The sequence below is a fragment of the Apus apus genome, chromosome 1 (genome assembly GCF_020740795.1).
Source record: "Apus apus isolate bApuApu2 chromosome 1, bApuApu2.pri.cur, whole genome shotgun sequence".
Lineage (NCBI taxonomy): Eukaryota > Metazoa > Chordata > Aves > Apodiformes > Apodidae > Apus > Apus apus.
The window spans coordinates 93,480,248-93,495,022 of NC_067282.1; the positions used below are offsets into that span (position 1 = coordinate 93,480,248).

The 14,775-nt window shown below is 39.2% G+C and overlaps 2 protein-coding genes across 2 annotated transcripts in view; both read right to left on the reverse strand.

The window, feature by feature from the left end:
* LTN1 (listerin E3 ubiquitin protein ligase 1) overlaps positions 1 to 10,825 on the reverse strand; it is a 30,817-nt gene extending 19,992 nt beyond the window's left edge. The window contains exons 1-10 of the mRNA XM_051618004.1: positions 10,728 to 10,825; positions 8,599 to 8,802; positions 8,167 to 8,265; positions 6,751 to 6,981; positions 5,942 to 5,994; positions 5,324 to 5,504; positions 4,480 to 4,653; positions 2,972 to 3,162; positions 1,570 to 1,711; positions 402 to 1,187 (exon numbers count right to left, since the gene is read on the reverse strand). Of these exons, the coding sequence (XP_051473964.1) occupies positions 402 to 1,187; positions 1,570 to 1,711; positions 2,972 to 3,162; positions 4,480 to 4,653; positions 5,324 to 5,504; positions 5,942 to 5,994; positions 6,751 to 6,981; positions 8,167 to 8,265; positions 8,599 to 8,802; positions 10,728 to 10,769 (2,103 nt within the window). The 5' untranslated portion in view covers positions 10,770 to 10,825. The remainder of the gene's footprint in view (positions 1 to 401; positions 1,188 to 1,569; positions 1,712 to 2,971; positions 3,163 to 4,479; positions 4,654 to 5,323; positions 5,505 to 5,941; positions 5,995 to 6,750; positions 6,982 to 8,166; positions 8,266 to 8,598; positions 8,803 to 10,727) is intronic.
* Positions 10,826 to 11,636: 811 nt separating this feature from the next.
* RWDD2B (RWD domain containing 2B) lies at positions 11,637 to 14,734 on the reverse strand. Its single transcript, XM_051608025.1, has 5 exons — positions 14,635 to 14,734; positions 14,196 to 14,414; positions 14,031 to 14,098; positions 12,993 to 13,358; positions 11,637 to 12,350 (listed from the first exon to the last, which is right to left on the reverse strand). Exons 1-5 carry the CDS (start codon positions 14,674 to 14,676, stop codon positions 12,113 to 12,115), a joined length of 933 nt encoding a protein of 310 aa, XP_051463985.1. The 5' UTR covers positions 14,677 to 14,734; the 3' UTR covers positions 11,637 to 12,112.
* Between the last annotated feature and the right edge of the window lie 41 nt (positions 14,735 to 14,775).

Below are 14,775 nucleotides of genomic sequence, written 5' to 3' on the forward strand. Positions count from 1 at the left end.
GTAAAGCAGAAATTGTTATGTTTCAGTAACAGTTATTATTTATTCTATTTTTGGCTTCTGAGTCTTCCTCTACCACACCGATCAATAAACACTATATTTAGGAGAAAGGCCACCAATAACTAGTATAAAAGCACACTGTATAAAGAAGCAAGAACTAAAGCTAAATTTTCATGTTGCTTTTTTAAAATTGATGTCCCTTTATATGGCATAAGTCATAACCTTTCACCCCAGCACTGTCACGGCAACCTTTCCTAAATCTACCTTCCTTACGCTGACTTTGTCCAAATTCCTGTAGAACATCTTCCATTCCACAGCCGCAAAATAAAATTATTAACCAACCAACGCACACAAGAAGAGCAGTCACTTTGATAAAAACTAATAACAAAATGTACAAGTCATACCTTCGTTAAATCATCAAGAATTATCTTCCTTTCATCATTACTATTGCAACAATTGAGCACGCTGTACAAAATATCAACCAGAAAGTGAGTGTCCTTCCTCCAGTCTTCTTTCAGCCAATTTATTAAATTCATATACAGAAACTGTACAGATGGACTTTCATAATGAGCTTTAATTTTGTTTTGGGATTCAGCTTCAGCACAGATTGCTTCATTTCCCTGTTCTAAAAGTACTTGGAAAACTCTGTTTGAAGAAAAAGATTTTAGCAGGGCAGCAAGAAATTTCAAATGCTGTTCTGACTTCCGTTCATTGACATAAACGATACTCAGTTCAGCAAGGTTGCAGACTAAATTCTCTAAATGTTCTTTCCTTCGAAGTGAACTATGCTGCAAGTCAGCCTGTATTTCAGAGTCACTATTTCTCACTTCCATGAGCTTTCCATTCTCAGAGTTTATTTCAGATTCTTCTTCATCTGTAAATCTGATTTTTAGAGATTTTCTGTTCATTGGTTTTGTAGCACTCTTTGGATTCCGAAGAATTTCTAGCATTCCAGATATGGCAAACAATGACTTCTCATCAGCATCCAATGTATCAACATGAAGTACACACATTTTTAAAAGATGGTCCCAAAAATTTGACAACAATTTCTGGAAAACTTCATCTGTGCCATCATCATTGGAGAGTTCTGCTTTAGCTTCCCAGGAGCTCAGCATTTCTGCCATTTGGTAAAATAATGGTCCGTTTTGTAACCTAGGCTCCTTAAGTACAGCATCAGTAAGAGGAATCAGCTATCAAGACAAAAAATTATTTTAGAACACTGATCCAACTAGATGATCATTTTATTCTTTATAATACCAAGAAATTCTGTAATTTTGAAAAACATACCAGAAGCAATTCCAAAAACATCAGAATTACTCATGCTTGAACGCTTAATATAAATACACAAGATGGGATGCTTCTTTTTTTTTAAAAAAAAAAAAACAAACTGCACAGTAAGAGGGATTATTTTAGAGGAAGGAAAAAGCTTACTAAATTTAGTAACATTATTTTATTCATAAAATCTAGTGAAACCTTCAACAGAGAAGTAAATCCTTGGATAAATTTCAGTTTTTCTTTAACTTTCAATTACTAAATGTACACACAACAAAATTAAGTATTTCTAATAAATACCTGGTCATTTATAAGCATTTGATGAATTTGTCTCTGGTCATCTTCTATTTTCTGTAGTATGGCAAAGCGCAAACATTCCATGAATGCAGTTATAATTGCTGAACTTTCCAAAGGGCTGGCAATTGCTCGCTCAGTTGACAACCTATTGAAAGGCAGCAGCAGAGGAAAGGCATGTTCAGTCACCTGTGCTTCTGAGAAACCCAGAATGTAGTTAATTAATGTAAACTTGGTTATGATGTTTCTCTCCAGAAAACACCCATCTGAGAACCACAGAATCACTGATAGGAGTCAAATCAAAACAAATTCAATAAGACATATTTTAAAAGTCAGAACAATAAATCCAGGCTTTTAATAACTTTTCAATCTAGTTTTAACATAAATAAAAAATATTTATGTAAAGAGGAAACACTTCCAGTGAAGTACTGTTTCAGCTGTTTATCAAAACTGCTTTGCAATTTTCTACACACCCCACAGACGTTTACAAGCTGTCATTTTCCATCATTATAGAAAAAAAGAAAAAAGCTAAAAATCCACCAAAAGACAGTTTCACCATTGCCAGTTTGAGTCTGAACAGCACTGATTTGTTTGCTTTTTTAGTGAAAATTAGACCACACGAATTACAATACAAATATGGCAGCTATTCCACTACTTGTAATAAAATCTTATATTTTTTTGAAAACCAGCCCATACATAAGTCTCTTCTCCGAGAGCTCTGCTAATGGCCATGACAACATCAGCTGAGAATTGGTTGTTGCTTAAATAAGTTACATTTTAGTCTTACATAAAGTAACATATATGCTTGTGAGTACACAATGCACATACACCTATTTAAATTAGATTTGATAGAAAGCTTGTTTTGATGTACTTTAAAGGCAAAACATCAGAGCAGTTTCAATCCTTTAAAAACCAGTATCACAAAAATTTTGGTTCCTGCATATAGGAAATTTCACAAACACAACACTAATCCCAAATAACCTCTGTAATAATTACACACTGGTGAGAATAGCCTGATATGTTCAAAGACACTCAATTTTAAATTAATTTTCTGTTTTAAAACTTTCCATGGAATACAAAGCTTTGACAAGGAAAGATAAGAATGCTTTAAGTAATGGAGAGGTAATAAAATCAAAAAGAAGGTAGAAGGCTACAAAGACAAGGATAACACAAAGAACTGACTCTAATTTTGGATATTTAGAAGTATTTTTAAAATATTATTTTCAAATTCCATAGTCTTTTCTCCATAGTCAAACCAGTCTTTTCCCAAATAAAGAATTATTGTATATTTAAATATCCTCAAGCCAAATGACATATTATCTTTAAATGCTTAAATAAGATTAGTTGTCCTATTCTCAAAAGTAAAAGAGACCGATTTCAAATAAATACATGAATTTGTGGTTCATACCCTTGGATCATAGAGCTGAAAAAAGTTCTGAAATACTCCAGCTTTGGTTCTACAATGCCAGGAGGTACCTTGCTAATAAATGGCAAGAGATTTGGGTATATAATGGTAGCTAGTCCTCGTCCACCTTCTCGAAGCACTGTCCACAGCTTTGGTAGAACTCCCTTTTTGGCATTTACATGACTCCAACAGTCCTACAGGAAGAAATACATTTACAGCAAATTAAATGAGAGGAAATGGCCTCCAGTGGTGTCAGGGCAGGTTTAGATTGGATATTAGGAAGAATTTCTTCACTGAAAAGGTTGTCAGGCTGCCCAGGGAAATGGTCAAGTCACCATCCCTGGAGTTACTTAAAAGACGCGTAGATGTGGCACTTAGGGACACAGTTTAGTGGTAGACTTGGCAGTGCAAGGTTAACTGTTGGACTTGGTATCTTAAAGACCTTTTCCAACCAAAACAATTCTGGGATTTTATGTTGCAGTGGAAGAACTCCCAAGATAGTTTAATCTACCTCCCTGTGTTGTAGCTGAAACAAGTAATTGTAAATTTAAATTCACTTGCCAGTATTTTTTAAAATCACTTTCTCCCTATTTCAGCTTGTGAATTTAAGAAGTAAAGATGAAAAAACAGTTTCTGTATTGCTTAAAATCAATGGATCTTCCTTGTTAGCAAACTGCAATTAAAGACTTGTCTTTAGTAATGCTTTAAGGATGCTTCATAAAAATCATTATTATAACAGGTCCTGCATTTAATTCTGAGTTTTTAGTATTAAGAATAAGCAGCAATTTCAAAATCCTAACTTTAGAAGCATCACTAAGTTCAAAACTCCCCTCAAAAATCTTCTGATGGTTACAAAATACCTTGGCACACCCACAGCCTAAAGTTTTTTGTCATCTGATCTGATTTATCATTGTTCCGAATACCTCTATGCATAGCAAATGGAAGAAAGGTATTTATTTTTCTTCATTAATTGCTACAGTTCATACCACCATTTACAAAAGAGATCTGCAGCATTAAATCCTCAAACTATCCCAGTCTTTGGCAACTTCACTCATCCTACTAATAAATTCAAAGCTGGTATTACACTTACAATTTTTAAAAAAACAATTATAGAACCAAGCATTAGAAGGTAAAAATTAGAAGGGAAAAAAAAACAAACAAAAATGCACTGTAGTTTTTGTAACATTCTTTGGAAAAGAAAAAAAAGAAAAAAAAAGGTTTTCAGTATATTTGTTTATATTAGTAACTATTTCTAATCAGAGGTATTCAGATTAACTTTATTAAACATATAAAACAACCCTGATTTTCAGACATGCTGGATACAACATAGTCGAAAGTTACACTGAAACCTTAAGGAGGAAGAAGGAGCAAGTAGCATTGAAAAGTTCATGTTACTAAATGTAAATAAAACACAGTAAAGCTGTTCTTCCTAATTCTACACACAGAACACTGGTACTTGGTGGAAAGTTAAATATGAGTAAAATATCTGCCCCTTAGGTTTCCCATATTACCTCAATAGTGGCAATAGCATAAAGTACAGCTTCCCAAAGAGCAGGACACACCACTGCATCACTGTCATCAATGCTGAGAAGAACAGCAGGACAAGCTCTTGGTGCTTCAGCTTTCACCAGCTCAGGCAAGTACCGGCAAAAAGCAGAAGCCACCTCAAAGAAAGCTGAGCGAACCTGACATAAAAGCCACAGCAAAACAAAATTTCAGTCAAATGACAACACTCTGACACTACATGCAGTTTATAACATTCCTTTTCAAGTCACTGTAGCTTATAACATGCAGTGTCCATATCATATCACATCAGAAAAGGATTCAATATTATTTAAAACTAAGAAAAATAATTACTTTATAAGCTTGGCTAATATTTTAAATTAAATTGTTTAGTGATAAACCTGTTTTGAAAAATTTTATTTTAATATACTTCTCAAAAGGCATGTCTTCCCAAAAGCACCTTAAAAATTTTTAACAAAATAACACCAGATCGAATCCATCACTCTATGTACTTTCAAAGACCAATAAAATGGCTTAAAAACCCAAAAATACAAAAGCACTGAGAACACATGCAGTCAGCTGACACAGCTTATACCTTTTATATTAATTTGAAATTACGGCATATTGCCAAGAAATAGATGTTGTTGACACAGAAATAACTAGTGTATTTGGCAGATTTTAAAGCAATACTGTCTATTGAAGGCTTAGAAATGTGAAGACTGTCAAAAACACAATTCAGCGAAGTACAAAGTTCATTCCTGCAGGATACAAGTAATTAGCACTTGCTTAGGTTCAGTGTATTTCCTTTAACTAAAACCAATCAAAATAGAGAAGAAATTTTTAAAAAATCACCTGTGGTATGCTGTGTTTGCCATATTTCCAAAATTTGTTTTGGGACAGAAGTGACATTAACTTTTCTTCCAGTGAATGCATCTCTTTCTTTGGCAACATGCTAAGCAACTTTTTTAAAGCTAACAAGGAACAGGTCAGAATCCGGAAATATTTGGCTTCCCTTTCTTCCTCTGGTACAGTTCTCAGAAAACAAAACAAAACAAAAAATTTAAATCCAACTATAAATAAATCAGCAGGCTTCTCAAGCTCTTCTAAATTGTCTCCAGGTTTTCTGTGTTCTTCTTTTGATTTCAGATGCAAGCAATGTAAATATGTAAACTTTCCATACGGTCTACTGATATCAAATTACATTATAAAGCGTTAGAAAGAGTTTCCAGTAATCTGATCTTCCAGCTGTGCTACTCCTAAAAATGCTACTCCTAAAAGAGCTGAAACAAGAACTAGACAACTGATAACACTTTCAAAACCATTTATACTTTAGTCCCAAATAAAGTTGCTGGGATATGGACTCAAATAAGTACTCTCTCTCAAAACAAATCTAAATCCACTGCCTCCGGGGACAAAGAACCTAATAGAGACCAAGACTTAAACCATATACATTTTAGCAAGGTAACATACTGGGGGTCACTGAGTGTATCAGGTGTTTCTTTCAGAAGATGATCGTGAAGTACCTAGATGAAAGAAAAACATACACATCAGAATTTAGTATTTTGTGTAATATAATCTATACATTATTCAGAAACAGCTCTACAATAAAACTTCACAAGCTCTAGGTCAAGTCCTTTAAACACACTTCAGCCATGCTAGCAAACAAAAATATAACTTAATTGACTTCTGCTGAACACAGTAACTGTGGCAGTGCTTCAATCAAGACTTCATAACACTTTCTAAGTTGCAGTCCTATGACACAGGCTTCTGGCAAAAAAGAAGCCAAACTGAGATAAAACAGAATGGTTAAGTTTGCATATGATGGGCCAGCAATGCAAACTTTCACCTTTTTAAATTCAGTCATTTCAGTTTCCTGAATGCTCAGAAGAGCATTAACCTTGGTCAGAACCGAAGCTTGTAGAGGCTCTCTGAAACACTGCTCAACATTCCCTAATTCTCTGCTGCTGCAGCTGAACTGCTCCAGCATAATTATTCCACCTGTCAGCAACACTATGGAATGATCAAGTGTCATTACACAGACACGTATGCAAGAAAATTCACGTCATAGTCATTCCTCTGCTTCCAGTCATTCTAACCACAAGTCAGAAAAACAGGGTGTATCTTTGTCGCAGTCTTCTCTTCATATTAGTGGGAGCAAAGTTTCAGATGAGAAAGAAATTTAACCATGAAGAATAGATGGGGGCAGGATAAATTTAATTTTAAACTTGTAATAAAAACGGATATATACTCAACAAAAAGCCTTAAATATATAAACTCACATTAAGAATTTCATCTTTACAGAATGCTAAGGCTTCAGGCTGTTTGCTTGAAGGAAAAGCTTTTTCAAAAGCTACTTTTGCAGCAGAAGCAGCAGGGGAGTAAGTGTCACACTGAGCAATCAGCCAGTATCCCATGATAGTCTTTAAGTAAGGAGCTAAGTGCTTTTTGACTTTAAGAATCAGTTGCTCAAAAGATTGCTGAGTTGCTTCTCGAACACGACGATCATGATCCTGTTAAATGGAGAAAAAAAAAAAAAAAGAGAGAGAGAGAGAGAGAAAGGGTTATTGTTTTTAGAAATCGATTTTTGATGCCAGGTACGTCAAAGCAGAAATGATAACCAAAAAAGCTGTCTCTCTGTTCAGCTATTTTCACAATGAATTGTGCTATATGGATTTGAACAGCAACATGGAATCCCTAGACAAGCAGAGTCCTAACTTAGCAGCCTCTTATTTCCAATGTGTTGTACATTCAAAATTTTAACCTTCTCCTCATGCTCCTAACTACAGTTTCCATTCCCACTTCATATAAACATTTAACAGAAAGACAAGAGAAACAGGAAGCCCTGAAGACATTTTTTGGATTAAAATGACCATAAGCCTACACAAATGGTGCACCATTATTTCAGTATGAATTTGTAACATCATGACTTTTTCTGCTATTGACTCCTGAAAGAAACAATAGGAATTGCTCTAAGAGATGAGAATAAGATTAATTTTGTCCAATATCACTTTTCCAACAGCAGCCAGTCCAGATAATTTGAAGAAGTATTCAATACATCAGAAAATTATGGAATATCAGGCTACATATAGTCTTTTCCTGTTTGGCATGGTTTTTTTATTTTGTTGTTGTTGGGTTGGGTTTTTTTCTGTGAGGTTTTTTGTGGGTTGTATGTTTGGTTGTTTTTTTTTAATTAAGTCTGGTCAGATATTAGTCCTAGATAAAAACAAGCAATAATATAATATAATATTAATTATATAATAATATAATGAAATTATATATTTTTATATAATGCTATAAGTTTGTATAACATTATTATACATTTACATATATGTATATAATTTATACCGTTATCGTTACCATTTATAATTATTTTAACTGTACAGTAGATTCTCTTCAGCCGTTCTAGAATCTACACAAAAGCATTTTTCATAAGAAATATCTTCTCATCTTTTTAACCTCAAGGTGTAACGAACAGCTACCTCCATCCAGCAAGTACAGTTCAGGCATAAACAGTTCAAGATGCCACCCACTGTCAACACTGAAACCTCTCCACAATAAGAACATTACTTTTCACATTTTTTTCCCAGAACAAGTCAGTAACTTCAACAAAATTAAATATATCAATGAAGACTGCCTTAGAGGTTTTCAAAGGAAGCATGCAGAGAAGTTTTTCATTTTGATACATAAATACTTACTAGTGAGATTTTACAATAAATTCTTGGCCAGTAAGGAAGAACTCCTTTAACAACTTCCCCTTCTCTTTCCTTGCACATTGCTCCAAATTCCTGCATAGCCTAAAAACAAGACATCAAGAGCATGATTTAAAAACTCAGATAGGTAACTTCTGTAATCTACCAGCTTCTACCAAACATGCCAACTCTCTTTTTTATAAAATCAATTAATTTATTTCAATTGAGCATCTATAGAGTTAATTTATGAATGCTCCATCAGCATTGTATGACGGAACTTTTTATAAGTCTTCCAAGATTCGTTACAGATCACAGTTCTAGAAAATTTACCCATATGAAATTAGTATTAGCTACTTTGATGTACTCCTCCCCCACCTCCAAGAAAAAGTTACTGTTTTCCAATTAAAAAATATTAAGAGGGAGAAAGGATACACCCACTTTTAATTTTGTCGTGGCATCCCTTTTAGAAAGTTTTCGCAAGACCATTCGAAAATCAGCATCCACAAGGCTGTCTATTTCCTCTGCTCCTTGAACTGCAGGAACATATCCTAGATCACTCTGAGATGTTCCAAAGCCAATAAACCCAGGCACTGTTCCACGCTCTTTGGCAAGCAGTTCTGCAGCTCGGCCACTGCTAGAAGGCTGACATAAACACAGGGACAGAAGTCAGTTATCTACTTCAGTCATTTTACACTACTTTGTATACATCATGCATCTGAAACAATGAACTTGTTTATTTGTATAATTAACCTTCTATTTAAAACAAAGTCTCAGAAAAAAAGGCCCCCGATGCTTTAAACATACAAGTTTGACCTAGAAAATAATTATTCTTTCTAGAATCATAGAATCACAGAATCCTAGGTGTTGGAAGGGACCTCGAAAGATCATCTAGTCCAACCCCCCTGCCAGAGCAGGGTCACCTAGAGCACATCACACAGGAATGTGTCCAGGCGGGTTTTGAATGTCTCCAGTGAAGGAGACTCCACAACCTCTCTGGGCAGCCTGTTCCAGTGCTCTGTCACTCTCACAGTAAAAAAGTTTTTTCTGATATTCACCTTAAACCTCCTATGCCCCAATTTGTATCCATTACTCCTTGTCCTATCACTGGTCATCACTGAAAAAAGCTTAACTCCATCTTCTTGACACTCACCCTTTACGTACTTGTAAACATTGATGAGGTCACCCCTCAGTCTCCTTTTCTCCAAGCTAAAGAGACCCAGCTCCCTCAGCCTTTCCTCATAAGCATTCCCTTCTCTCATAGTGATTTTAAGCCATGAATACTTATGGAAAAGTATACTGGTTTTATACATATGCAAAAAAGCATAACAGAAATGTCCTTATCTAAATGAACAGTATATTAAGAAACAATTTAATCTCCTTCCCTACTTCCGTTTTTACTAGTTCTTCTCATGTTATTGCATATGGACCAATACAGCTCCCAAGGAATGCTTCTTCATGTCATGGGGAAAATAAGAACACATATGAAACAAAGGATGTTACCTGCAACAAACGTGCCAAGAAGGATTCAGAGGAAGGAAACAAAAAGGTTCATATGTAACACAGTATAATACAATACAGTAAGTGTCACAGTGAGTGTTTTGGAGTTCAGTATCTCTTCTAGTCTGCCCCAGTTAAGTCAACACCTTGCTCACCACTTTCATGGCTCATGTTTATGTCAGCCACCCTTTTATTAAGACTGTCTCAAAATCAGCTGATGTTTTAATGTTCTCTGTGATACCTTAGTCCAAATATATTTTATTTCCCAGTGACAGCTGAACTTTTGAGTTTGTTGATTTTTTTTTTAAAAGTAATGACAACTTGCTGAAGCACATCATACTTTTTCTGATTTTCTTGAGGTACACTCGCCACGTCTTACCTGACTACTCTATCTCCAGACTAAGCGATTTTTTCTGCATGTGAAACCTCAACTACAAGAACATGCTCCTTTGTATTTCCCGCTCCCCTCTAAATACACGAGAGGGAGAGGATTTGTAGACATCGCATAACATAACCTGAACACACCGCCTCACCCGCAGCTCTCTCTCCCCGAGCCAGCGCCACACCTGATGGACGCCACACCACTTCAGGCCCGGCGGCAAGGCGGGGACACCACCGCGACAGGTGTCCTCCAGGGCTCTCCACAGAAAACATACACGGGTACTAAACTTCTACCCGAGCTGGTTTCGCCGCTACGCTCCCCTACCCTGGGAAACGCGCACAAACGCCACGGGAAGGCGCAGCCCTCCTCCCACGACGCACGGGCTCAGCCCGAGAGTCGCCCCTGAAGTTCGGCCCCGGCCCCCGCCCCAACCACCGCAACCCGGCCCGAAGGCGCCGCCGCCCGCAGCCCCCTCCCCGGGGCACCGCCAGCGGAAGAACGGGCGGCCTGAACGCGCCAGCCGGTGCCGCAAGTCCCAGCCCCAAGCCTGAGGCCCAGGTCCACGCCCTTTCTCGGGCAGGCCGCCGCCGAGGCGGGGCGGGCAGGGCCCGCCGGAGCCGCCAGCCGAGGCCGCACGGCAGCCGGGCCCAGGGACCCGGCGCTCCCCCGCGTCGCGGGCCGCGCTCACCTGCAGGTTGCCCTTAGTTCGCTGCTTGTTCTTGCCCCCCATGGTGATGGCGGCGACGCCGGGCAACGGCTGGTAGCGAGGAGCAGCGCGGGAGGGCGGGCAGCGCGGCCCTTCCGGGGCGGGGCCGGGCCCCGGGGCGGCTGCAGCCCCGCCGGGAGGGCGGCCGGTGCCTTGCGGGGGGCCGGGGCGGCGCGACAGCCCCGCTTCCCCGGGACGCGTGTGTGAGAGGTGCGCCGGGGCCGGCCGGGAAAGCGCGAACAGTGCAATAAGCGCCAAGGCAGCTGCCCGACCTGGCGCTGGTGTAAGCTGGTTGAACTGGCCTGAAACTTTGTACCCTCCAACAGATCTGCAAGCAGACCTTGGGACCTTTATTGAGGCGCGGTAGGTGTCAAACTGAGGTAAATCTGCACCTGTCGAATGAAATCGATGCCCAGTGTCACCAGAAAACGTGCCCAAGCCCACACCGGAGGTCTGAAGGGGAGGAATGTTCCCAGATCCACGCAGAAGTACATCGACATGAGAAGCAATCAATGCCCACCTTTTAGTACACCCAAGTGATTTTAATACAGAGTCCATAACCAATGAAACAAATTAGCATTCATGGATACAACTTTGTTGAAACCAGACTGAAGAACATATTCAAGCAGAATGTACATTAGTGTACTGCAACCTTGTGAACTCCTCTGGGCGAGGATCCCATTAATGGTCTGGAGTGCACGGTCAGGCAGCCCAACCCTGGGTAAGCTTCTGCTTTCACAGGGGTAAACAGAGCAGGCTCCTCAGCTACAAATGTAGCGGAGCCAGCACAGCACCCCTCTCATCTGCACACACGCTCTTTCCACAAGTCCTTCTGCCTCGGAGCTTGTGTAAGAACTTTCTCCTAGCTCATGCTGTTCACTTGGAGAAGGCTTCTTTGAACTTGTTCCATCCTTTTATTTTTGTAATGAAACATTGATCTCATGGCTTAATATACTTTCAGGTAGGAAGTACAATAAAAGACTTACAAAAAAGTCTTCATGTAGTGTATGTAAACAGTAACAAATAATGTAAACATCCCATTTCCTCTCCTGAGATATCAATACTTCATTCACCAAAATTCTATCTATTCATTCATCTATAATTCTGTAACTGCCCAGCTGGTTATAAAATGTATTTTCTTTCATTGCCATTAGGTATGTACCCTAAATGTCCTTAAAATGCAAAGCTTTCATTTAGTCATTTTTATTATTCTGGATTTCACCGAAGATTTGTTTTCGTTAAAAACTGGATTCATCTTAGAAACCTGAACTATGAATTTCCTCTCTGATCAACTGCTGCAGAACTATCTGTTACAAGGATTCACTTACAAATGTAGGCACTTGGACTTGTGCTGATCTTCAACCCTTTCACTGCCCTTCAACCCCAAAGTACATCTGAAAAATGTCAGCACATCCTTTTTCTTCTAAAAACCGATACAGCTGCCCCAAATCCATGTGATTTCCTCTGGCACCATGTGCATCAAAACATTTTTCTTCCAAAGTGGAGAACTTTCTTTGTTTCTGAATCTCAGCATGCCCTCCCCCTTCCAAAGAAACATCTTCCCTGTGTCGAATAAGGATCCTTTTCCACGTCAATCGTCTTACTCTGAAAGCAATTGGAGAAATACAAATCTATAAATTAAGACTGTTTTAAAAAGTACTATGAAATAGCTGTTATCACAGAAATAATTACATTTAATTTGTACCTCTATCTTTACAGAGATAATGGTTTTCTAGCTGGTCCTATAAATACTACTCACATGCAAACATTTCCATAAGCAGGAACTTGTTTTGTTGTGCTTCCTCAGGATTCTTAATGTTATTCCTTACAAAATAATTCGTGAAAACGTGGTTTAAATTTCAGTGCTCACTTCTGCCATCCCTGTGCTAAGAATTCTCATTTCTCATCCTCTCTAAACTGTTACAGCGAAACGCAGTGTTCACTTAGGGTGCACCACCCAGAAGAACAGCACAGGTATCTAACATGATGGGTACTGCCTGCCGTCCATCACCATACCAGTGAAATACAGAGGAAAACAAATAAACGTGGACAGTGAAGTACTAGTAGTGGATGGTGGATACAGTACAGTGGATATTCAGAGTTGTGAATCCATTATGATAAATACAAATACTTTGCAGACTTTTATAAGTTGGAAGGTGGTTGGGTTTCCCACCTTCCAAACATATATACAACACAAAACGTAATATTCTAACTATTAACGGCATTCAAGTACAAAGAAGAACTAACCTTGACCAGAACTCTTCACAACTACTTAGCAGACCTTCAACACAAACAACACCCGGTTTCCCTGGCATGCAAAACCCTGACAGAGAGAGCTCCTTGGCCCAGTCAATAATATTCTTTCTTTTTTGCTTGTTATAAATGTGATGACTGTAGATCCACAGCCGAGTGAACGTGACATCTTCTGACTGTGTGGCATTTGATGTTGCCACTGAGGAAGACGAAATCTCTTTGTCAATATAAGCAGCTGCATGGTCTTTAACCCATTCCCTTGCACTCAACATGCACGGTTCACCACTGCAGTTTTGCATCAAATACATTTTCAGGTCAGAGTTCAGATGAACCTGCTGAGAACGGCTTAATAACGATGACCTAAAGAAAAATACAAATACAGTTTAGTATACTTTCAATTTAACACACTTTTCAAACAGTTTTACTTCAACCTGCCAAAAAATCAGGCCATATTTAGATGGCATGCACTTGCTATCAATACTTCAGTCATATTAGCTATGCAAAGGTTTTAATTAGTATTTAATCAGTGTGCTAGTTGAGTTCACAGACAGTAGTACTAATCTATAAATCAAAATAAAGAAAAAGGTACTAGAAAAGTAAGTATGGCAGATGAACCAATTTCCGCAATATGCTCATCCACTTCTTTAATCAGAAACATTTCAAAAAGAACTATCAGAAGCCTGGAGTAGTAACATTTTGACAAGGGAAGAGTAAGACCATCAAGCAACTTTTCAGTCTTTTATTTAGTGTTAAGTCTTCTCAAACTGACAAGATGCCAGGCCTATGAACAGTATCTACACAGCAACCCCTCTCCACAGAGGATGGCATTCCTCTATGCTTTTCCCATTTTTCTCAGTTTTTTGCTGAGGACACCAGGGAAATCATAACCTTGTAGATTTGATTTTCTTCAACATTGCTGTCCATCTGGGTTAAACAAAAAATAACTTTTTCTTTCCTATTATAACTGCATTTAGGCAGCACACCATAGCTTCTAAGTGTTTTGATTAGCTGGACTTCTATCTAATGCCATACCTCACAGTAACTTCTGGTAGAACGGTGGGATATTTAAAAGGTAAAGCACAGGCCATAGAGAATTCCACCTAAAAATAAATGAATATGTGTTCAGTTCAAGTAAGCATTAAAATCCCACTTTTTCCTTTTTTTTTTTTTTTTTGGAAAAACAGGTGTTTACAATACCGTAGAGGCATTAGGGGCTTCTGGCTTCACATTCAGTATAAACTGAACTTTTGAAGATGGCATCTCTGCAGACTCGTTTTCAACATAGTGCTTCAGTTCTGCTACAGCCAGCTGGTCAGTCACAACAAACTCTTCCTCGTAAGGAAACATGCTAGAGAGCAAGTCTAATTCCGAAGCCTGCACCCCGGCTTCTTCTCGGTTACTCATTTCTGCCGTTTCCTACGCAGATAAGAAACCAGGGAAGAAACACTGGGTTCGAGCAAGGGACGACGTCCATCCGTTTGACCCACGCCAATCATGCTGGTCCTGATAACGGGGCCCGCCCAAACGCACCCGTCCCCGCTGGGCGGCCGGCAGCGCGCAGACCCGCCGGCGCCGCGAGGCACGGCAGGCGCCGGGCTGTCACCAGCTGCGTTTCCCCGGCGCATGACCCGCGTACCTGGGGCGCGGCTGCGGGCGTCAGCGCACCTGGCGGGGACATCCCCGCCGCCACCGAGGAAGCCCGGCCTAGGAACCCGAGCCCCGTCCCCAGCAGCCTCCCTCCCGCACCTCCCGCATTTCCCGCCCCCCGCACGCCCCG

Excerpts from the sequence above, each read along its gene's own strand:
- RWDD2B (XM_051608025.1), bottom strand. The coding sequence starts at position 14,676 with ATGTCCCCGCCAGGTGCGCTGACGCCCGCAGCCGCGCCCCAG. Across the intron at positions 14,415-14,634 it reads CGCCCGCAGCCGCGCCCCAG|GAAACGGCAGAAATGAGTAA; the intron begins GTACGCGGGTCA and ends TTATCTGCGTAG. Across the intron at positions 13,359-14,030 it reads CTACCAGAAGTTACTGTGAG|GTCATCGTTATTAAGCCGTT; the intron begins GTATGGCATTAG and ends ATTTTTCTTTAG.